This window comes from Canis lupus, chromosome 22 (genome assembly GCF_011100685.1).
Source record: "Canis lupus familiaris isolate Mischka breed German Shepherd chromosome 22, alternate assembly UU_Cfam_GSD_1.0, whole genome shotgun sequence".
In the NCBI taxonomy this organism is placed as follows: domain Eukaryota; kingdom Metazoa; phylum Chordata; class Mammalia; order Carnivora; family Canidae; genus Canis; species Canis lupus.
In genome coordinates this window covers 27,934,955-27,960,806 of record NC_049243.1, presented here as the reverse complement: position 1 = coordinate 27,960,806, position 25,852 = coordinate 27,934,955, and the positions used below count along the sequence as shown (strand labels likewise).

The following is a 25,852-nucleotide window of genomic DNA, read 5'->3' as shown; positions in this document are numbered from 1 at the left end:
TGTCTTCAGATATTCATTGCTCAGGATCCCCCAGGGGACCCAGTTCTCCTGGTTAAGAACTACTCCTTTAGTGTAATACTGGGTGTCAGATACATAGATGAAATTGGAGAAGATGGAATGGAGGGAGGCAAAAGTTCTAGTTTTAGAAGATTAATGTAAGGAACTGAGTACAGTCAGCACATCTGGGAAGAAGAGGAAGGGAAGGAGAATAAAATGTATGGACAATGTGTCATAGAGTTTGGAGGGAGGAAGGAGCAAGTCAGGGTTGTTGATACAGGACATCACCACCGAAGGGATTAGAGTAGCATTTTTTTATTGATTACCTCAGGATGGGAAACTAACTGTATCAAACATAACACATTTATCATTGTATCTAATTATAAAATTTATAATCTCCCTTTCATGTATTATTCCCTAATTACAGAACACATAACAAAATCGTTAACTAGCTTGGTGTGGGGTTTGACAGACGTTAAAACTAAATTTTATTTTTTTTTTAAGATTTTTTAAAAATTTATTTGACACAGAGAGAGAGCGAGCGAGAGAGCATGAGAGCGCAGGCATAGGTGGGGCAGTGGTAGAGGGAGAGGAAGAAGCAAACTCCCCACCTAGAAGTAAGCCGATTTGAGGGGGCTCAATCCCAGGACACTGGCATCATGACCTGAGCTGAAGGCAGATGCTTAACTGACTGAGCCATCCCAGGAGCCCTGAAAACTAAATTTTATTTTATTTTTAAAAATATTTTATTTATTCATGAGAGACACAGAGGCAGAGACACAGGCAAAAGGAGAAGCAGGGTCCCTTGGGGAGCCGGATGCAGGACTTAATCCCAGGACCCCCAGGATCATAATCTGAGCCACCCAGGTGCCCCCAAAAACTAAATCTTAGAATCAGAGAGAAATTGCCTTTTAACTGTTACGGTAATGTAGCATTTCTATGTGTACATTTTCTAGTTGTCAAAAACAAAAGCCCTGAAAGTAATGTACTTCAAATTAATAAAAACAAAAAGCGAGACTCAGGCATTATTGGATTTTAGGTCCACTAGAAGAGTGCGTCTTTAATCCCTTCTTTTTATTAATTTTTTATTTTTTATTTTTTTTAAGATTTTATTTATTCATGAGAGACACAGAGAGCGAGGCAGAGACACAGGAAGAGGGAGAAGCAGGCTCCATGCAGGGAGCCCGACATGGGACTCGATCCCAGGACTCTGGGTCACACCCTGAGCTGAAGGCAGGCAGTAAACTGCTGAGCCACTTGGGGAATCCCCCCTTCTTTTAAATATTACTTTGTGATATCTTGAAACTAGTCTCTTCAAGTTCTGTAGTGAGAGGAATTAATAAAATGGCAATTAATAAATTAAATTCTTTTTAAATGAAGGAATGAGCCAATGGAAATGTTCACCTCTAATATTTGTATATACGTTATAATTAAGTTAATGTATTTACTGTTTGTTAAGTTTTAGACATGGGGTAATTTCATAGATTTATTCAATTTTAGAGTTAATAAGGGCTTTAGAGAGCAACTGGAGCTTTACTAATGAGCTTTAATTAAGAGCTTACTGTGGACCAGCGACTGTGATAAATTCAGGGCCGTAAAAGAACTAGAAGCAATGGTGTCTTCATGGGCACACAGGCTTGTGAGAGGACACGTGAAGCTCAGAGTGCTTGGAAGACAGAGGGCAGGACCTTGTTCAGGACAGGCGGAATCAGGGCTGGAGGAGGTGAGAGACTGAGGAAGTATGCAAAAAATATAATCAGAGGCATTTTAATTAGAAATTAAAGGAGGAGAGATAACAAGTGCACTGGTCTCATAAAATAGAACTTAAGCCCTGGCAAGTGTGCCTTTTATAAAACCCCACTGCCTCTCACTTATTATGGTTCTATTTACAAAAGTTATACTTTATTACACTGCTTTTTATCAGATGTGCATCATTGGTCAAAAATAAAATAGTGGTTTTTTTTTTTTTTTTAATTTCTGAGTGTTGGGCTTTAAAGAAAAGGAACAAGAGAAATTCAGTGGATGGTGAGCTGATTTAGCCACTTCCATTTCTAATTGTACTACGTAATCTTGTAAGCCTTTTGGTTTTTCCATTTTATTCCACCATCTTTTCTCATTTCTTTCAAACTTCTATAACATACAGTGTGGCCAAGGCACAAAATATGGAATGCTATTCTTAAGAATGATTTTTCTAGTAACTGTTACTCTAAGGCTCACTGTGAAAACCAACAGGAACTAAATAAGAAATAAACCCTATGATGTGGGTCACTGACACCTGCCTCATGTCATTAAGTTTGTTATGTGCCAAGGATGTAGGGAAACTGAGCAAATGCCTACTAGACAGGTATTCAAGCAGTGCTCATTTTGATACTTTCTTCAGTAGGATTTTGCCATATACTGATTTTACATGAACTGCATTAGAAAATCTCTCAAAGACACAAGCTCGCTCTCTCCCTTCCTGTTTCAGGGCTGAAAAGAACAGCATTGGGGAGGTAATTTAACCTTAGGAATTACTTTTGGGTTTTTTGTTTTTTAAGATTTTATTTATTTATTTGAGAGAGAGTGAGCAAGCAAGAGAGAGAGAGAGAACATGAGTGGGGAAGGAGGGCAGTGGTGGAAAGACAGGGAGAAGCAGACCCCTGGCCGAGCAGGGAGCCCGATACGGGTCTCCATCCCGGAACTCCAGGAGCATGACCTGGGCTGAAGGCAGACGCTTAACTGACTGAGCCACCCAGGCACCCTACTTGTGGGTTTAGATCATAGGTCCATATAATGTCATGGCCTTAGACGATTCTTTCAACTTCTGTGAAACTGTATTTCTTCATTTATAGAAATGAAAGAGAAAACTCTGCTAGATTATGTTGTACTAAATATTTTGTGTTTATTTTTCTGCATTTTTAGTAATTATTTTAACTTAATTAGGTTTAACTTATGGTTACAAGGTCTCTATAATATTCCTCTGAATGTGTACTTAAGCTAAAAAATGTTATGATATCAAATTGCAAAGAATAAGCTTAATTTTGTCTCTTCCACCAACATTTTTATTTATACATGATGAAAATAAGGGAAAGGCTAGACAGCTTACCGCAGAAATGTTAATAATCGTTTCTCCATTTGGTAAATTTGTGGGCAGTCTAGATTTCCTTTTTTTCTTTTTTTTATCTAAGTTTTTCTTATTTTCTACAGTGAACCTGTGCTACTTTTAAAATAAAAAGAACTATGTTACGTTTTGTGTATACACTCTGCAGAAGTTGATTTAAAGAGCAAGTGTTTCCTCGGATTCACTTTTTTTTTTTTTAAGATTTTATTTATTTATTCATGAGAGAGGCAGAGACATAGGCAGAGGGGAGAAGCAGGCTCCGTGCAGGGAGCCCGACGTGGGACTCGATCCCGGGTCTCCAGGATCAGGCCTTGGGCTGAAGGCGGCACTAAACTACTACCGGGCTGCCCCTTGGATTCACTTTTAATAACCTCTTTTTTTTTTAAAGCACAATGTTGAAATATTCCCCCTGCATATACATTTCATGTTTTCTGAATGCGGTTCACTAAAAAGGGATGAAACTTTCATTAAAACTTTGAGGTTGGGGTTGGGGGAGTGGGTTCTTTCAGGGCAGGTGGTAAAATCTCACCTTACATATCTCACTCAGATACATATCTGGCTTCCTTACATATCTTCCTTACATATCTCACTCAGAGTGCAGTGCTGATTATATACTAATGTTCACTAAATACATATTGATTGAGTGAAAGCTTTTCATCAAAAAGATAAAAAGCTTTGTAGTTCCCACACATTGGTACATAATTGTTTTCAGTAATTTCTCAAGTAGAAAATGTTTTCCCGGGAAACTGTAGCGCAGCAGTTTGGGATTCCCAGAGGAATCCATAGTTTGAACGCACTGGGGTTACTGCAGTTACATACATCTAGTTACTGATTGTATTTAGCTCTTTACTTCCATTCCAGTTACCCAGGTAGAGACATGGTTATGGAGGTAGAGACATTAATTTCTGTAAAGTAGCTGTGCCATTCTCTAAACCTGATGGGAGTAATGCCCTTGGCAGATTGGGATTTCAATAGAATTTGTTATTTTCTTCTAACAACAGTATGGCTCAAGAATCTAGGGAAAGCCAGATTAAAAATTAGAAATACCTCTGTTCCCCCCCTTTTTTTTCCTGAAAATATATTTCGTACACTCCTCTTGTGTATCTTCCTGAAACGTAACAGTTCTTTTTATCTTAAAAGTAGCACAGGTTCACTGTAGAAAATAAAGAAAAACTTAGATTAAAAAAAGGAAATCTAGACTGCCCACAAATTTCCAAATGTAGAAACCATTATTAGCCTTTCTGCAGTAAGTTCTAGCCTTTTCCTTATTTTCATGTGTAAATAAAAATGTTGGTGGAGGAGACAAAATTAAACTCATTCTTTGCAGTTTGATATTATAACATTTTTTAGCTTAAAATTATAGAGATAGTATTTTCCATGTCATTGAATATTGTTTTTCAAACCTGGCTCATCATTATATTCGCGTGTGATGCTTTTTAAACTGCTGGCACCTGCACCGCGTCCTGGACTTGCTGCATCTTTTACCTGTGAAATGTTGCATGGCTGATTCAGTTTATAGCTGGGGCTAAAGCCATTGTTCCAAACTTTCTTCTGTTTTTATGCCCACTTTGTTGTTTTTAATGTCTATTCCTATAAATAAGACAAAAATGAGTACTTGTGTTTATTTCTTTGCCAAAAATCCCCAAATGCTGTCTTTGTCTAAATACAATTTCCTGCATTAAGTTATCCCCTGTTCCCCCAGGAGGAACCAACTTGAGTATATAAACTCATAAGTAGTTTAACTTTAGCAGCTAAAATATTTTAATGCATTAAATTAGTTATAAAACAAGCCATACTTTATATGAACTAATATATACATTTTAAAATACTCAATTTTTCCAGACTCCCCAATTTTACATGATTTTATTCAGTATCTTCACATTCAAGGTTAACATCAATGCTGCCAGTTTTTAAGCTGTCATTTTCTCAAACACGTCACCTCAATGGCTTGAGGTACAGCACTGTTTACATCAATGGCTGCCTCTGAGGTTTTTCTCCAAAGCCGTCAGAGGTACTTATTTGTATGAAATTGGGATGGTTGGTGTACATCTCATCTTCCTAATAGAACAGCCATCTTTCGAAAGCTGCTCTACAGTGCCAGCACTTGAAATTGTGAGGTGATTCCACATTCACATTCCCCAGGAATCCTGACTGTTAAGTTTCCTTGACTGCCCCCTCACCCACCCGTTTTAAAGCATATTCTCTCTGGTGATTTCTGAAAGCCAACACTGGTGTTGATTGAAAATTTTGATTCCAAACATTATTCTGTTTTTCAAAATACAGTAATTAGGGGTAAACTTTGAATAGATCCTGAATATAAGATCTCTCTCTCTCAGCTTGGGAGAGGTGTATGTGTGTATGTGTGTACATGCATATGTATGGGGGGGTAGGGAAAAAGAGAGGGAGACAGCAATGCCCTAGATTCTTAAAAATGTTATTTACTTTAAGGTATTTTAAGATTCTTCACACATAGTTCAACAGCATTCCTGAAAATGTGTACCCAATTACTGCTAGTCTGCAGCATAATAAAATGTCTGTTTTGCTACACCCTTGACAGCATTACTATTAACATTTTTTAAAAAATCCTTATATCTTATAAGTGTCCCAGCCAATACTGAGCTAAGATGTTCCCTGTCATTATAAGTATCTCCTGATTAGCGGGGAGTTTGGGGTTGCTTTCTCTTTCTTCACACACATGAATTGTCCTTCCTGCCTTCCTGTTCCTGCCTCTGTCTCTGGGGCCCCACCCTGCCACTTCTCACCTTTTCCTCATAGGCTTTTCCCAGTATGTGTGATCAACAGGGGCTGGATGTACATGCCATTCTCCATGCACACGTGTGAATTATGTACACCTGTGTGTGCCTTGCGGCGATTGCAGTTAAGTGGGGGACCACTTTCATCCTTTCAGATCCTTAGACCTGCGTGCATCTATGCCTCATTTAATAGGAAGCCAAAAGATGAGCTAAAGGTGTTGGTTTGCGTAGAAGCCATTTTAGTGACTTTGTAGTGAACTGAGATAGAAGTAAATCATGAATAAGTTCTGGGGCATTTAAACCCTATTACCTTTCTACTTGCACCATTTTTCCATTGCAGCTGCCTCTGATTCCAGGGATAGGTGGGAAAAGGTAGATTTTTGTTGTTTTTGCCATTAGTCTTGTTTTGGCCTGGTTGATGATATCTCTCTAAAGGCATTTTCTCTAAGAAGAGAATCTTATAGAGGTTCTTCTTGGCTATTTGATTGCTGTAGAAATCCAGAAAGTAAGATGTACATTTTGTAAATATACCTCCTTTTACATAAAAAGATTGCATTATTGCTTTATACGTTTGTAATGTGTTAGGGTTTCCAGATGTATCTGGCTATCTCATCTTCTTTGGGTCAAGTTTTCTTGTCTCCCAAATTTGGTATATTCCACCACTGTGAGATACCATTATAAAAATAACTGTGGTGAATATTTTGTGAAATCAAAAGCAAGGTCCATCTGGTAGCAGAGACAATTAATCTCTTTGAGAATAGGAAACATTAGTGCATATTTTAAACTCTTTAATGAGCACAGGGACATTTGCCTCAGTACCTTGTGTGAGTCTCTGGTCTAGGATGAAGATTCAAATGAATTCTTTTTCCTCCTAAGTCTGTAACATGTTTCCCTTTAAGGTATTGTGAATATGAAACTTTGATATTTTAAATTAGTCACTGAATAATAATAATTTAAAACCAAAATAACAAAAAAGATTCTGATCATAAGGTGGAAAACAACTAGCTCTTTTTTTTAATCCACAAATGTTGTGATAATAGTTTTGCCTTATTAACTTTTATGAAGAATGATAAACAAAATAATAGACAAAATTGGATCTCATCTACAGCATTAATATTGAATTTAGTTTCCCAAAAATAATTAGTGGGATTTATTTTTTTAGTACAAATTTAATTTACAGAAAAATTTGGCAGATTATACACAAACATTCCATGTGCCCACCTCAGTCCCACCCCTATGCAGTTTCCCCTACTATTAAAGTCCTGCATTAGTGCAGCACATTGGTTACCCTGAATGATGTGATTAACCTATATCGGTACATTAGTATTAATTGCGTTAAGGTTGTTCACTCTTTGTGCTGTACAGTTCTGTGGGCTTTGACAAATGCATGGTGACATGTATTCATTCACCACTGCAGTAGCATATAGAAGAGTTTCACTGCCCTGAACATCCTCTGTGTTTCACTTAATTTGTTCCTCTTCCTCTTACCCTCCACCTCCAAGCTCCTGGCAACCACTGATCTTTTTACTGTCTCTATAGTTTTATCTTTTCCAAAGTGACATATAGTTGGAACCATACAATTTTTTTAAGACATCTTTGCATGCTCCAGTGTGACAGCAGTTGTAAAGAATATAAGGAACAAAACTGACTTCCTACACGTCTGTTTGACATTTGTTTTAGTGACACTCTTTCTTTGTATCATTTGGCCAGGTAAATAAGATTTTAAGTGGCTTAATATCTTCACAATATTCGAATCTAGCAAATGTAGTGAGGATTCACTGATTGTTATGTGATAAAATATTATTTATTTGCTAAATACTTGTATGTTTACATATAATATGTAACACATTATGTTCATGTCCAAACATTTCTGTCAGCCTTTTCATTGCTTCATTTCATTGTGTGCTATTAAAAAAAAAAAAAAAAAAAAGTTAACTGAATCCCCTCTATCCTTCACCACTGTATAGGAGGAGAGCCCTCTCTACTGCATCCTACCCCAACTTCACAGCACACACACACCAAACCAGAGTTTCAGATTTGTGATCCTGTTAACATAGATTCTGATTGCTTTGAATAAATAATATGAAAGTCCTGGGAAATAAATAGGTCATAGAAGAGCTTGACAACTAGGAAATAAGGAAAATTTGGGATAAATTTAAGTGTGTATTGAACCCTTTTTTAAAGGCTCCCAATTCCTAAGTGACAGGTATTAAGGAGGGCACTTGTGATGATGAGCACTGGGTGTTAGATGTAAGTGACAAATCACTAAATTCTACTCCTGAAACCAGTATCACACTGTATGTTAACTAACTGGAATGTAAATAAAATTTTGAAGAAGGAAAAAAGGCTATCCTTTCCAATTCAAATGTGAAAGCACAAAAATGTAAGTGTCAAAGCACACAGTCCGTTATGTGTATGTTCTGAATTTTCTTAAGGAATCGATCATTTCTTAAACTAACACTTGAGATATTGAGATAACCCAGTTGAATTCAATGTTCATTCACATATCTTCCCCTCGCATACAGTGGATAGCTTATTTTAATACTTTTGCAAGCCAAGGTCCAGATTGTCATGGTCCTACTTGTTCTAGCCAAGGTCCAGATTGTCATTTCTACTTGTTCCCTTTTATTCTCTCACCTGTACATTAGAGGAATGACAGTTTATCTCTCCTTTTCTTCAGTATACTTTGCTTTAATTTTTAAAATTTTATTTTATAAGTACACACTTTGGAGCACTTGGGTGGCTCAGATGGTTAAGCATCAGTCAGACTCTTGATTTCAGCTCAGGTCATGATCTCAGGGTCATGGGTTCAAGCCCCACCTTGGGCTTTGCCCTCATTGGAGAATCTGCTTGAGTTTCTCTCTCTTCTCCTTCTGCCCCTCTCCATCCCCACTTGGTGGCAAATGCACGTGCTCTCTCTCTTTAAATGAATCTTAAAACATACATGCTTTTACAGTGTCTGTGTTTAAAGAGTTTATCCTTAAACATGTGGGTAAGACAGGAAGATCATTGGGCTTAAAGCAAGACAAATGATGACCAAAAGGACACGTGTAAGACAAATCTTGGAAACTAGGCTTTCCTTTTTAGTAAAATAGAACAATTAGAGAAGAAAGTACAGTGCATGTTCTGTTGTTCACAAGTGGTTGTTTGGTCACTTTTATACTTAGAGCAAAATGGCCAGAGTTATAGCTTGTTTGCTTTCAGCATGGTGCTCATAACTCTCAAATTTCATTTACTTATGGGGGAAACCAAGGCACAAAAAGTATGACATGCACGTACTGTGTGCTTTGTGTAAAAAAAAAAAAAAAAAAAGAATTTAGCTTATTAATTAAATGTACTTGCATATAAACTAGTGATATATAACTTAAAAGCTTCAATGATCAAGGATATAGAATCATAGATATAGTTTATTTCCTTTTTTACATGAAGTGCACAGTACATTTCCTTAAGCACTTTCCATAAAAAATATATGTTCAATTAATCACCAAGTTAGACAGTGAAACTTACATAAGCTAACTTTACTTTGACACACAAGAAACAAATAATGCTCTCCTGTTTTATCCCATGATAAGACTGACAAAGAATGGTCAATATCTCAAAATAATTAATGTAATTATATATTGTCATAATGGCTGCAAACTGAACTATGGATTGATGTATGTTATTTATATTGTGGAATTAAGAAATCAAACCAATTGATTAAAATGTATTCCATTTTACAGATCATCCTATGGGTCAATCTAGTTAAGCAAAACAAACAAACAAAACAGTATCCAATGACTGTCTTCTGTATTTTAAGAGATATTTTTTTTACAATCATGTGGACCCTAATAATCTTGTAATATTTTGACTTGTTTAGCTACTTTTGTAGCATATATGTTATCTGTTCGGTTCATTAGCAAACACTGCACCTATATAGTACAGTGACTGTATTTATGCAATCCTGCATCAGAATACCTTATGCACAGTGTTGGAATTTTTAGTTCTTTTTTTTTTTTTTTTAAGATTTATTTATTTATTTTAGAGATAGAGCTGTGGGGAGGGGAAGAGGGAGAGAGAAAGAGAAGTAGACTCCCTGCCTAAGCATCTCAGGGCTTGATCCTGTAGCCCTGAGATCATGACCTGAGCTGAAATCAAGAGTCAGATGCTCAACTGACTGAGCCACCTCAGTGCCTCTGAAATTTTTAGTTCTAAGAGAGGGAGCTCATTTGCTTCTATCCCATACTAATCAGTGTTACTTTAAAGCACTTAATGCCCTTAATACAATCTGTAAAAAAACTGTATGAGTATGGAATTATATTACTCTTTTGTAGGTAGATAAATTCATACCTAGAGAATTTTAATGATGATACCAAGATGGCACAGCTAGTAAGTGACAGGGTAAGTCATGAATTCTTCTGTGTCCAAATCAAATTTTCTTTCTATAATAATCACACTACACACTTAGAAAGCAAAGGTTACCCTAAACCACGAGCTATGAAAGCTATGAAATGTTAGGTCACTTTATAAACTTTTCTAGAAAGTACCATGAGATTATTTCTCAACAAGTTTATAAAGATAAAATTAAATGTAATGCATTTAAATACCAGCTGGCTGGGTGAGTAGATGAGTGGATAGATAAATGGATAGTCTGTTTGTGTGTGTAAATGCTCTGCTTCTCTAAAAATTCCTGGTGCCATTAAAGACGGAACAGACTGCATGTAAATCTTGGATAACACTTACCAGGGTCCTCAACTATGACTACGCATAAGAGTCTCTGGTGGGCTTTCCAAAGATGAGATTGTGTCCAGACATTTTTTTCTCTCTTTTTAGGATTACCAAGAGTTTAAAGACATGACCAATATTAAAAGCACTTTTTAGTTTTTGCCAGACCATAATAAGATTCAGCTGATGATAATGGCCAATTATAGGAAACACATCTAATACTATGGATACTAATATGTAGGAGGTTTTAGATTCATTTTTATATTCACTCAACAAAATGCCTAAAGTTAAAATTACATTTTAAAATGTTTATTGAGGAAAAAGATTATCTTATTAAAAAAGCTCATATGGAATCCCCAGATCACTGAAAGGAATATGTTCATTAGAATATTATGCGTAATATTTTATTGAGTGGACTATTATGATTAAAACTGGCTTTCAGACTTTTGAAGCAAATAATATGTGACAGTATAATCCTCTTTGTATTTATTTTTAGATTTTCATATATAAACTTTTATTAAGTATATTACATTTATTTTGTTGCAATTGATAGGTATTTATACAGTGATTTGTTAAGATATTTTATTTCAAAAATTATATTATACTTTCAAGGAGTAATATATAATCCTTTTGAAAGATTGTGTGTATGTAACCATTTACATTATGAAATGTTTCTACAGTGATGAATTACACCTCAGCCCTTGGTTTGTAAACCTATGTGGGAATTTTGTGTCTAACTAGATATACAGATATATGTAGGAGGAGAAAAATTTGGCTGGAAATAGTCACTATTTTAGAATTAGAATTCCAGATATATCTAATACAGAAAAAAAAAAAGAAAAATCAAGACTATTTTTGATAACATGTTTACTGATGTATTATTTTAATGTTAAATCAGTTGAGATCTTTTATGAAATTATTCACATTCCCTTTGACAGAAATCCAGTATTTATTTAAAATCTTCATGCCTTTAGAACGCATGTTGTTTCTTTTTATATTCAATATATTGAATATATTAAGTATTTGATCATTTGCACACTAGGACATCAACAGCAAAATTCAGCTAACATCACCATTCCCAGACAAAAATTTTGGTGGGCTTTAAACAGACAACAAAAGGAGCACTTAGTTGACTCAAAAATCAAGTGGTTAATACTCAAGTGTAAAATTTTGGCATGGAATCCTTTCTTGGTTTTGTTTGTTTAAAAGAAATTTCTCTTCCTCACGGTGCTTATAACTTCTTTATTCCTAATTTATTCAGCATTCCTACTCCTTATTTGTTTCCTGGGAACATACCGTATCGTCTCTCACTTTCACAAATACTTGTACAGGCATTCCTCATTTCATCGTGTTTTGCTTTACTGCACTTCACAGATTCTGCTTTTTTGTTTTGTTTTTTGAACCAATCAAGGTTTGTGGCAGATCTGCATCTAAGCAAGTCTATTGGTGCCACTTCTCCCACAGCATTGGTTCACTTAGCATTTAAAACTTTTCATTATTATTATATTTCTTTGGTGATCTGAGATCAGTGATCTTTAATGTTACTGTTGTAACTGTTTTTGAGGGCCCCACGAACTGCACCTGTGTAGAACAGCATACTTAATAAAGTTTGTGTGTCTTCTGACTCCTCCACCCATCAATTATTCCCCATCTCTCTCCCTTTCTTTGGGCCTCTCTAGTCCCTGAATCACAACAGTATTGGAATTAGGCCAATATTAATAACGCTATAGTGACCTCTGCATGTTCAAGTGAAAGAAAGAGGCGTATGTCTCTCACTGTAAGTCAGCAGCTAGAAATAGGTAAGCTTAGTGAAAGAAGCTTGTTAAAAGCTGAGACAGGGACAGCCCCGGTGGCTCAGCGGTTTAGTGCTGCCTTCAGCTTAGGGCCTGATCCTGGAGACCCAGGATCAAGTCCTATATCAGGCTCCCTGCATGGAGCCTGCTTCTCCCTCTGCCTGTGTCTCTGCCTTTCTCTCTCTCTCTGTCTCTCATGAATTAAAACATTAAAAAAAAAAAAAGCTGAGACAGGTTGAAAGCTAGGCCTCTTGTACCAAATAGCCAAGTTGTGAATGCAAAGGAAAAGTTCTTGAAGAAAATTAAAAGTGTTATCTGGTAAATGCATGAATGGTAGGAAAGTGAAACAGCCTCATTGCTGATATGGAGAAAGCTTTAGTGGTCTTGATAGAAGATCAAACCAGGGATCCCTGGGTGGCGCAGCGGTTTGGCGCCTGCCTTTGGCCCAGGGCGCGATCCTGGAGACCCGGGATCGAATCCCACGTCGGGCTTCCGATGCATGGAGCCTGCTTCTCTCTCTGCCTGTGTCTCTGCCCCTCTCTCTCTCTCTGTGACTATCATGAATAAATAAATAAAATCTTTAAAAAAATAAAAAAAAATAAAAATAAAAAAAAAAAGATCAAACCAGTCACAACATTACCTTAAGCCAAAGTTTAATCCAGAGCAATGCACTAACTCTTGAATTTTATAAAAATTCAATGAATTTGAAAGAGGTAAGGAAGCTAGAGAAGAAAATCTGAAGCTGGATTGGTTCATGGGGCATAAGGAAAGAAGCCATCTCCATAACATAAAAGTGCAAAGTAAAGCAGTAAGTGGCAATGTAGAAGCTGCAGCAAGTTATCCAGAAGATCTGGCTAAGATCATTAATGAAGGTAGCTACCCCAAACAACAGATTTTCCACATAGTCTAAACCTTCTGTTGGAAGAAGATGGCATCTGGGACTTTCATAGCTAGAGAGGAGAAGTCAAAGCTTCAAAGAACAGGCTGATGCTCTTTATAGGGGCCAGTGTAGCTGGTAACTTTAAGTTGGAAGCCAGTGCTCATTGACCATTCCAGAAATCCCAAGGCCCTTGGGAATTATGCTAAACCTGGTCTGTCTGTGCTCCATAAATGCAACAACAAAGCCTAGGTGACAACATCTCTGTGTACAGCATGCCTTACTAAATCTTTTAAGCCCACTGTTGAGATCTAGTAATCAGAAAAATATTCCTTTCGCAATATGACTGCTCATAGACAGTGCACCTGGTTGCCAGAGAGCTCTGATGGAGATGTGTAAAGAGATTAATGTTATTTTCATGCCTGCTAATACAACATCTGTTCTGCAGCCCATGGATCAAGGAGTCATTTCAACTTTCAAATCTTATTATTTAAGAAATATATTTTGCAAGGCTGCACCTGCCATGAACAGTGATTCCTCTGATGGATCCAGGCTAAATAAATTGAAAACCTTCTGGAAAGGATTCACCATTCTAGTTGCCATTAACAGCATTTGCAATTCATGGGAAGAGGCCAAAATATCCACATTTACAGGAGTTTGGAGAAAGTTGATTGAGTTCTCATAGTTGATTTTGAGAGGCTCAAGACTTCAGTGGATGAAGTAACTGCAGATGTGAAAATAGCAAGAGAACTAGAATTAGAAGTGAAGGTTAGCATTTTTTTTAAATCAATAAAGTATTTTTAAATTAAGGTATGTACCTTGTTTTTTTAGACACAATGTTATTGTACACTTGATAGACTACAGTTGAAGTGGAAATATAACTGTTGTATGCTGGAAAAAATTCACTTGTCATGCTCTATTGCAACATTCACTTTATTGCCATGGTCTGGAGCTAAACCCACAATATGTCTCATGTGTTTTTGTAGTCCTTTTATATAATTTCTAGCTGCTCCAAGTACTTCTCTTTTGGTGTGTTACTTGGTCTCTCAGAGCTTTCATTGTCACTTTTGGCTCTCTGCTCTGTTCCCATCACCTCACTGCAGCTATGTATTTATGGATTCTTACCTCAGAATCAGTGCATTTCAATTTTCACCTTTCTGAAAGTAAGAAAATGAATTCCAAATGATGATTTCAGGATCAGTCTTTCAGGTCTCTTCTCTTTCCTAAAACAGGAGCAAAAGTATGCCATAGATGTTTTAAAACCGTATTTAGGTAGTATTGCTAGCTTCCATATATGTATGTGTAGCCAGAAACTACAGTGTGGCTTTACCTGCCACATCCCAGTAGAAGAGATACATATGGGCTGTGAGGATATAATATTATGTCACTACTGTAAACAGGTAAATGGTACAATAAAGATGTTGTTCTCTTTATACTGATGAGGCATTGTTTGGGTTCATACTGGCTGCATTTCACCTGCTGCAGATGAAGAAGGAACCAAGAAGTGCTCTGCAATGGTGATGCTTATAAATTCATACATAATGTGTCCAAGGTTCCAAAGACAATGTGTGTAGTCCAAGAGTTTGGTTTATTCTTGCTAATTTTTGTGATCATTTTCTGTATTTTGGTTTAAGCTGTATTTTGGTTTAAGTTAAGTAGTTTTTGTGTATTTGAAAACACCTAGGGACTCTTAATATTTGGTCCTTCATAGCTTTCCTTGTATTTGCAACAGAATTATAAGAGGAACAGTCTTCTTCTGTTGTTATAAAACAGCTTAAGGAATGAATATTTTTCTTAGGAATTAACTACGTACAAAAGGTGGACTCCTGTTCATAATCTAGAAAAGTTATTCGCGAAGCTCAGTGACACTTGATGTCTCATAAGCCATCTCTATAAATAAGCTCCATATTTATCACCTCCTGTATTGTCATAATCCATTAAAGTAGTCTTTTGTTTACATTATGAAATGTTTCTACAGTGATGACGACTTACACCTCAGCCCTGGTTTTGTAAACCTATGTAGAGACCTTGTGTCTAACTAGATAGAATGATCACTATTTCCAAAATTGAGAATTCTGCATGTATCTAATACAGTAAGAATAGAGAAACCAATCAAGACTGTATTTGAAGTCAAACAGTGTTTCATAACATGTGCTTAATGACATATTTTATAATTTTAATGACAAACCATTTGGGATATTTTATGAAGGCAGCCTCAATAAAGAATTTCTGTGTGGGTATAACATACTAATAAGAATGTCTTATATTCTAAAAAGGAATTAAATGATAATGCTGGGAATCAACTGAAATACTGTTCTAGTTAAAAGAGTAGATAATGTTAATAGCTTTTTTAAAAGTAGCTCAGTTTATGGTATTTGTGGGGGATTTTTGTTTCTTAATGTCTGAGATTTAAAGAGTTGTTTCTCAGTTTCAACACACAGAATGAAATCTTGGCACTGAGAATTTCATGCAGTAGATATTTTGGATGGTTTATTTTTATATTTTCTAATTCTCTTCTTTTTTTGTGGGTAAGTAACCATCTTAGCTTAGAAACAAGAAAACAGTAAAACATCAACCCATTTCCCTTTTTAGTTGATCTGGTACCATTGTTGACTTATTATCTTGTTGAATAGAATTCCCTTGCACTACTGCCTATTGTATGTTTTGAATGGAGCTATAATTTATATTCTATAAAGAAAGGTTTTAAGAAACATGTTTTGTTCCTTTAAGTGTATGCTCAGATTTTAGGGGGGGAATAGAAAACCAAGATCTTTTATTAAACAGAGAATGAAATGAACCAATTTAATATAATTTTAGACATTGTTGTTCTGATACCATAATGAAGCTGAAAAACAGTTTTTGGTCTTCATACAATAGAACATCAGTGCCTATGTTAGCCTGGCCAAATTAGATATAACCCAAATAATCTCGTCACAGTCTAATTTTCTCTGGTAAGGCTAGCATGACACATGCTAATAGAATTGTTAGGCCATTTTAAAATGGCCTTGGAGGTGGGTATTCAATGAACACTTGTTGAATTTATGAGTGAATAAGTATAATGATAAATTATATTCATGTCCAATAATAAAATACTGAGTCCATTAGTTTGGGTAGAATCTTGAATTTATTATTATTATTATTTAAAATTTGCTCATTAAAACTAAAAAGATTAAAAATGAACATGTACAAAATTATCTTTAAATAAATTTTCATAAACAATTTAAAACTTCCAGAGTAAGTTTTTTCTACAATTATTTCCTAAAATGTTTGTTGTAGCAGTTGCGTACATTATTTTGAGAAAAAAAAAAATGTCACTAAGTTAAAACATAACCCAACTGTTAGAAAATATTTAATATTTAATAATTCAGCAATTGTGCCCCTTTTCAGTGCTGTTCATGAAAATGGTATGGGAGCTCTTGTGCCATATACAAAAGTTGAAACGCAGTGATTTTTCCAGTATTGTTGCCAGGTGATTTTATGCCTCCAGATTATGATAGTGTTGAGTAAGAGTTAGAATCATGGAATTGTAGAATTATAGAGCTGGGAAGCATTTTTAAGTTTAATCAAAATTCCCATTGCTTTATAACTGAGGAGAGTGAGACTCATAAATGCAGGATGGTTCAAGCCAACAACATGAATGCCTTTATTTAATTAAAATAGTTGTTATTTTAAATAAGCTGTTGTACTTATACAGTTTTAAGTAGGCAATGCTTTGCATCCTGCCCTTGTCTTTTAGAGATTTTATATAAAATTGACATTAACTTTGGGGTTCTTAGGCCTCTTTTCTCCTCCATGGAGTGCTTGTTTCACTGGATTTGAACAACTGTGTCTGTCTCTCCCCAGTAGGATGAAAATGTATTTCTAGCAGAGGCCTTGTCTTATACTATTCCGTACTTTAGTACTCTCAATTCCAATCACAATGACTGTCACCGAGAAATTCTTCTACTATTTGGGGAATGAGTAATGTCTCGTGGCAATAGAAGAAAAATTAATAAGCACCCCATTCATAAATACTGCATCTATTAAATATGTGATTAACAAAGATCAACATGTGTCCCCTTTTCTCCCCACAGTCTCCAAACGTCCACAACTACCCCGATATGGAAGCTGTTCCCCTGTTGCTAAATAATGTGAAAGGGGAGCCCCCGGAGGACTCATTATCTGTAGATCACTTCCAAACACAAACTGAGCCAGTGGACTTGTCAATCAACAAAGCCAGGACATCCCCCACAGCCGTTTCATCCTCCCCGGTTTCCATGACAGCATCCGCCTCCTCACCTTCTTCTACTTCAACCTCCTCATCGTCGTCTAGTCGTCCAGCCTCCTCCCCGACCGTTATAACATCAGTATCTTCAGCATCATCTTCGTCAACAGTATTAACTCCAGGGCCCCTCGTAGCCTCCGCCTCTGGGGTGGGAGGCCAGCAGTTTTTGCACATTATCCATCCTGTACCGCCTTCAAGTCCCATGAATTTACAGTCTAACAAACTGAGTCACGTTCACCGCATCCCTGTGGTGGTACAGTCGGTGCCTGTTGTCTACACAGCTGTGCGGTCACCTGGAAATGTGAACAACACTATCGTTGTGCCGCTTTTGGAGGATGGGAGAAGCCATGGCAAAGGTAAGGGACACAGGTGAAGCCTTGATTTATTTCAGCGCTAGAGGTAACTATTCCTTTATTCAGTGAGCTGCCCATAAATTGTATGAAAGTACACTACATCCAAAGTTCTATGCACAACAACACAGACACACCAGCTGATCAGCACGATTGAGTAGGAACTAACTGCATGTTTCCATTGGTATTTGCTTCAATGTTTGTTGGTCTCTTTTTTTACGTATCAAGTCATTTAATGTTAGAATTCAAAAGTCTTAATTGGCAAAAATGTTTACCTCAGATGCTCAAATATTTAGCATGACTGCTTGTAAGTTGAGTTGCCATTAAAATAATTCTAGAGGTAGGTGTTTGATTTCAAAAGCCTAATGTAGCATGAGTTCTTATCTTAGTATATTGTCATTTTAAACAGTATGACTCAATATGATGGAATTTTTCAAAATGCAATGTTAAAATTCTCTTCTAGCATGTGGAAGGCAGGAAGATACTTTGCTATGTAACTCTACTTAATAATACCTAGTTACCTAATTATATATGGCGGTTATGCAGTTGATCATGAAGTTGCTTTCCTACTTCTAATCTCTTATTATTTCCCAATTTTTACTAAAAGGAATTAAAGTAGCATCTTGCTGTTGATTTTTTTCTTCCTTTATCATGAATCTAAAAAATAAGCCACCCTTCTATAGAAATATAAAATGCCCATAGTCATTGATTCATTTCTTCTAAAACTAAACACATATGTATGTATTTTGTTTTTAGGGCCAAGAAATGATGAGGATTTAAGACTTACGTTGTATTGCTTTTTGCTTTGAAATGATATTACTATTCAGGCTCATAATTAAAATATGATTGATGAATATATAAACACTACCTTCTCATAAAATGCTGGTAAACGTGGATTATTATAATTCTTGCATAAGGTAGGATTCAATGCATAGAAATAACAGTTGATTGTGAAGTTAGAGAAATTTTTGCAAACATACACTACAAAATTGTGCATTCATCTTTGGCAAGTTTTATCTGCATCAAGTTTCTTCATAGCAGACAAAATGAATTTTACCTTCTCAATATTACCAAGTGAAAAAAAATCACATGATTCACAGCACTCAAAGATTTTAGATCACAGCCATTCTGGGCCTAACATGGCGACCTCTGTGTTTTGTATTGCTATGGGCAAAGGCCAGGAACTAGTCCTATCTTAGGGAATAGGAAGAAGAAAAAGAGGTATGAGGTCTTCTGGATTTTACTTCATTTGAATCCCTTGATGTTACTAATATCTCTGATCAAAAGGAGGTAACCAATTTGAATAATAATACAACTGAAGGCCACATTAGATATTTATTCTCTTTTGTATTTTGTTTAGATGTGTACAAATTTTTTGTAAAGATGTGTTTACAAATTTTTTTAAGAATTAAGAATTAACAAAGAGCAAAAATAGAACCTTCCATATTCCATTACTTTATGTGTGTATGTGTATATCATAGAATCCAGTCCTTGTATCATACCCCTTAATGAAAACCGTGCTTTAATTCTGAAGATGATTGATGCAGATTTTCATGTTGTTCATGTCTTTTTTTTTTTTTTTAATTTTGATACACTAATGAAAGCAACAAAAGAGATATCTCTTTTATCTGACATTATCCTTTTATGGGAGAGGTTAGTTTTATTTAAGGCAATTGGTATAGAGAGTATATTGCCAAAATTTAATTTTCTGGAAACTCTGTCTCTATGAAGAACTTTGTTACGACTCATGCAGTAATTTGCTCTCAAGTGTATTTGTGAGTTTCATGCCATGTTTTTTACTCAGCAGTTTTCTCATGCCAAGAATAAAAATTGATGTAATCATAAATCCGTTAGACTGTGATGTGGACATTAGGAGCAGGAGATTCAGGATCAGGAATCTGAGAGTCTTAGTGCCTTCACTTACAGCTTTCAATTGGGAAATTTTCTTCAGCGATTAAATAGGGTATAATAACATGACCTATCCTTGAAAATTATTGAGGAGATTAAGTAAGAGCTTAATGTCTAGTTAATCAACTCTCGATAAGATGTTTGCAATTATCTATTATAATTTACCTCCTCCCCGAAATACTTGAAGCAGTAAGGTTCAGAAATTTTTTCTCTGTCTTATAAAAACAAAGTTGGAAGAAAAAAAACATACTGAATTTACAAATGAAAAACCACTCCCAAGCAGTTAGTATAGAAATGCTTCTCAAAGTTGTTACTAAAAATTATAAGGGATGAGAGTTTACTATGAGAAATTGTCTGGAAACATCCCATATTTTCTATTTTTATTAGTTTGTATTAAGTTTTTATAATCACCGTATTATACAGATATTGCTATAGCATTTTATAAGTTTTTTTTTATTGTTTAACTGATTAATTAGATGATGGTAAAGGTGTCTAGTGGAGGAGGGCTGCCTACCTCACAGAATGAATAAAAGAAAGGGCATTTCAGTAATTCTTCAAGTCTTTGTTTTGCACATATGTAGCTGGGCACTAGGCCAACAATGAAATGGCCAAGTGGTAAAAGGAGCCCCGAGTCCATTCTCAGTAGGACTTGTATATCTGGTATGGATAAGCAAAAGAAAATATGATAGGAGAGTTGGATTTTCAAGTTGCTAGTAATAAAATTACAAAACTAACTCCTATAAATGCAGATGATTGTACTGGCTAATTATTTTTAAAGTTGTTGTAACACCTCTGGTCTCTGGTAGACCTTATCTGTCATGTTACACAAAGACCTGTGAATGTACCTATCCACATTTTAAGATGATGTATCCTATGAATTGAGTCATTTGTCCATTCAAGTATTTATTGAGCATATGTCATGTAATAAGTATTTTATTGGCACTATAGTTACAGTGTTGAATAAAACAGATGCTGTTTCTATCTCAGAGTGCTTCTATTCTACTGGGAAGTATGGACATTAAATTTTAAAAAATCATGTAATTAGTTGATCATTGTAGATATTCTGTGCTTAAGTTGGATTAAAACATAGACTACTCATGGATTTGCCCAGGGGAGAGACTTTAATTATAATTGCAGACAGAGAAAGTTGTATTTGTGGAAAGTATTTTCACAGTGGGTATTCTATATGGTTGGACATGTTTCCACCATGATGCTCAGAGAGGGTAGTTAGGGTTTGAGGATGTGATAGGGTGAAACGTCCACATGAGTATGCTTGACTAAACAACAAAAGAAGTGAGAAAACTTTCCAGGAAGGATAAAAACTCAGCCTATCCAAGTATTTAAAGAAGATTGGTCTAAAGGAATGGCAAGCTGTTAGCTAGCCCTGGGCCACTGATGTATCTCAGTTCAGCTTTGAATGTGATATGTGATCTGAAGAAAAGCAGCGTGATATTTTAGAACATATAGCAAACAAAAAGAATTTAGACTAGAGCTACAAGAGGGAGGATGTCAGAGAAGATCTCCCAGGGAAGACACTTTCTCTCTTGATACCAGAAGGACAAAGTGGTAGTTAGCCCCCAAAGTGGTTTGCTAAGGAATGGGAGTTCTCTTTGTAGAGGGAACAGCCGATGGGCGGATCTGGCCCAAGTTTTGTTACTCTGTAATCTGAGACATATTATTTATAAACAAGACCCTAATGGGATCATTTGACCTCATAAAGGAATTTCATTCCTAGGGAAGTTTTTGGTAGATTTCCCAGGAGATTTTCATTAGTTTTTACAGATACTTAGTGACAGAGCAGCATAAAGGTCATAATAAATCATAGGCAGAATTGTTCTTGGTTTGTTACTGCCTTGATAAAGGTAAATTTAGGATTGTCTCTTTCCTTCCTTCCTTCCGTCCTGTGGACACATTAGATGCCACGTAAAATTCTGAGAATTGAGGCTCCAAGATGAGCCAAGTGCCTGCTGTAATGGACCTTACTTTCTAGTGCAAGAAGCAAATAATTTATGTCAGATGGTTTAAGAGCTGTGAAGAAAAATAAGCCATGATAGGGGGATGGGAAGTCAGAAGAGAGGAGCATAGTTTTAGATACATTCTGGCCTATCTGAAATGTAAGCTCTGATAATGATACCTGAGGAGGACCTTTACGGAAAGGGAGAACTGAAAGTTCAAAGACCCCAAGGCATGAAGATGCATGGCTGGTGTGAGAAGAGCTATGAGGCAGCTGGTGCAACAGGAGGGGAATGGGCGATGGGAAAGCTGTGGATGGGGGACCAGAGGGGTGAGTAGTGCCAGATCATGTATGGCCTCAGACAACATGGTAAGTTCCTTGTTTTTTCCTAAATATGGTGGGAAGCCACTGGAACTAGGCCTTTGAGCAGGAAAGTGACATGACTACCTTTTACATTCTTCCTTTTGCAAGAATCACTGAATCACTACTTAATGAGGACTGAGAATGGGTATTTGGCAAAGGTGGAGTTCATTGGTGACACTGACAGTGTGTCAGTGGAGTGGTGGGGACAAAAGACTGAAATGAGTTCAAGTTCAGATGGGAGGTGAGAAGGGGAAGCCCGAAAGTCTAGACAGCTCTTTGGAATAGCTCTGCAGGAGAAGTTGTAAAGAAATGGATTGACAGCTAGAGAGACTTTTTAGGGTCTCAAGGGAGGGATTTATTTTATTTTATGTATTTATTTAAGATTTTTTAAAGATTTATTTATTTATTTATGATAGACGGAGAGAGAGAGAGAGAGAGAGAGAGAGAGGCAGAGACACAGGAGGAGGGAGAAGCAGGCTCCATGCCGGGAGCCTGACATGGGACTCGATCCTGGGACTCCAGGATCGCGCCCTGGGCCAAAGGCAGGCGCAAAACCGCTGAGCCACCCAGGGATCCCCCTTATTTAAGATTTTATTTATTCATGAGAGGCAAAGAGAAAGAGGCAGAGATAGGCAGAGGAAGAGTCAGGCTTTCTGCTGGGAACCCGATGCAGGATTCGATCCCAGGACCCTGGGATCACGCCCTGAGCCAAAGGCAGACACTCAACCACTGTGTCACCCAGGTGTTCCTCAAGGGAGGGATTTTAAAAAGAGGGAGATATGCTCTCAAGAATAATCCAATAGAGAGTTGAAAATGGGTAATTCTAGGGAAGGAAGAACTATAGAGGCAAAGTCTTTAATTGCATGTTAGTTGCTTATATTATACTGTGGAAGTAACCTGCATCTTGCAGTAATTAATCTGAATTCTAAAGTCAATTTACCAGATTGACAAAGTTTTTAGGAAAGAAAAGATACACAATGGAAAGTGAAATGAAATACAAAATCAGGAGATAATGATGTAGGGTTGACAATGAAAAGCAAACAAACGAAAGTTCAGTGAAATTTGAATCCACTAAGAATTATAAAAATGATACCAGAACTAATATAATTAATATAAGAGCAAACATTTCTCATTTATCACCTAGTGGAAGGTATAGAATAGTTCAGAACAAAATATAAACCCTAACTATTTTTTAAATCTGAGTATTACTGAATGTTACATTTTAGAAATTCAAAATACTTAAAGAGCAACACAGTAACCAGTCTGTGAAAACCCAGCTAATGAGCTAGAAAAAAAATAAATGGATGCATCTCCTCCCTCCCATGCTTGAGCTGGTCCTCTCTCCATGTAGATGAAGGAACAGGTAATAACACCTCGATGCCTAGGAATGAGGCTCAGGCAAGTGCATGATGTATCAGCAGCTTTGGAATAATAGAACTAAAAAAGCCCGATGCAGCAAGGTGGGGATTTCCTTGACCACGAGCCTGTTCTGTCCATGTGAACCCGCATGAGATAGATTGCCTAGAGGGCTGGAGTTCAGCTTCCAGTTTCCTCTGCAGACACATTTTCTTCCATGAAAAATCAATCCCAACAGCCTGGTCTACCAGAATTGTATAAAACATGTTTATTGAGTTAAGACTCTTTATTGTAATGGTGTCATGCTTGAAAAACAACTCATTAAGGGTTATGAGCACATTATTCCTGACTTAAAACAATTATGCTATTAGATCCAAGAGTAGAAAGTACTTTTCCCCCCAAGATATCTCTGACTAGAGCATGTTGATACTGCTGTTAAGAAACCAACCCCATTTGGGCATGTAATTCCTTTGGTCGTCTTTTTTAAGACTGTTTTGGGTTTTTTTATTTTTTTAATTATATTTAGATGAAGTGAAGAATCTTCCAAAAATATACCTTATTTTCATAGCACTCATTCAAGAGTTTCAAGGGATGTGGTCGTGGGCAAATTTGAAATACTCACACCCCATTTTCTTCCCTACAGGCTGTTGCTTTTCTCAGCAGCCAACAGGAAGAAGCCACAAGTGTATTTTTAGTCCTGTGCCATTTCTATTTGTGAAAGGAAATGTGGTCATTGCAGTGATTGCTGCAAAGCTGGTTGGAGAGTATGACTCTAGCTCTGGTTCTTCCTGACCATTGAATGTGGCTATAGTGTTGCTCCAGTGAAACTCCCCATTTCTAGATCTCTGCTACATCCATTGTCTTCTGCTGTCAACTCTCTCACTTGTTGATGTTAAGGACGTCTTATTTCAGGTGACGTCCTTTCTCTTATGGACTTACTTCCTCTGTCTACCTTACACAGGCCTGTCCTCTTGTAGTTCACCAATTCAGTGGAATCCTCATGTCATCTATCCATACGACCAGAATTGTCCCAGGCAGCTGACCTCTACTTATGTGTAGGATTGTCTTTACTTCTTGAGTGATTGAGCTCCTATAGCTTCCTTTGGTAAATTTGTTCTACTTATGCTTAATTATGAGGACTTCTGGATATAGTTCAGCTTCTAGATCTCCATTTGGTTTTTATTGACAAACCATTTAGTTACTTATGTGCTTTTATTATGATTTTTTTTAATGCTGCCTTTTGGGATGTGGGACTAGATTGTTGATGATTTTTGGTTTATTCTTCTTAAATACAGACTTTGATAGGCCTTGAGGGCTTCACTACTACCAGTGTAAAGCAAAAGCAGGAGCCTGTTAAAAGAATGATAGAGGCAGTCAGCTAATATTAGTGAGAAATTGAGTTTAAGTAAGAATTCAGAATATTTTATGGAGCTGCATGGGTCATTTGTTGTTCATGTTTACATGATTTGCAACGGAATAGAAATTGATGGGTATATTTTCACTTCAGGGCATGCACAAAAGTTAGAATAGCTTCCTCCAAAACACTGGCTTCTTAGGTGCTTGTTTATTCAAAATACCTGCAATCTGTTCATTTCTCTGCTTCAGCTGGCATAGACTGGTTTAGCTCTAAGATTTAATGATAATAACTGGCTCAGACAGGAGATAGAAATTGTCTATATTGTGCTAAGAGAATTAGCAAAAGAGAGAAATTTCTAGGTAAGCTCCTTGTATTTTGTAAAATGTCAAAGAGTGAGTTTAATTGGCTCTTCCCCCTGCACAAAATTAAATATTAAATGAAAGTACAAAGCACAAAAGAAGAGAAAAAGGAGAAAATAAAGACAGTAGATAGAATCCACATTGAAAGAGAGATGATACTTCACTCAGAGGTAGACCTTATTACTTAAGGAGGTGAAGATCTAGATGAGAAAAATCTATTTATTAGAGAAGGTAGTTAAAGCCAAAGTTTAACAAAATGGTTTCTATATTCATTCTGTTGTAAATGATTAGCCGCCATACCATTTTAACTTGTTGGAAATGTTCCTCCTATAATAAGAAGATTGGATTTGTGTTTAAATAAGTATATGCTTAAATGTGATGTTTTGCTAATAAGTAGTGTGATGTAGTTGTTGCATTTATTTTTTACCACACCTGAGAAATTCGATTTAATACATTGAACATTACGTATTAGATTTTGAAATAAGATACCTTTCTTTCCTGAGAAATACGAAGTTATCATATATAATAAATATGAAAATATAGCTTTTACTTAAGTATAAAGCTTCTAATTTCACATAGTACAAGTGCTATTATGCTAAAGAAAATTCTTACTCTACGTATTAGATTGTAGGTATTTATAGAATTATTTTGATGATATTTGTATGTATATACTCATTGCAAGAGACCTTCAGAAATCTATCATCTGTGTATCTAAAC

The 25,852-nt window shown here is 36.3% G+C and overlaps 1 protein-coding gene across 12 annotated transcripts in view; it reads left to right on the top strand.

Moving 5' to 3' along the window:
- The window catches only part of KLF12 (Kruppel like factor 12), a 591,277-nt gene that overhangs the window by 424,897 nt on the left and 140,528 nt on the right, over window positions 1-25,852 (top strand). For all 12 annotated transcript variants that reach the window (XR_005376376.1, XM_038569736.1, XM_038569734.1 and 9 more), the window contains one exon: window positions 17,298-17,844. Coding sequence is in view for 11 of the 12 variants with exons in the window: in XM_038569736.1 (XP_038425664.1) it covers window positions 17,298-17,844 (547 nt within the window). In the remaining variant the exon portion in view is untranslated. The remainder of the gene's footprint in view (window positions 1-17,297; window positions 17,845-25,852) is intronic.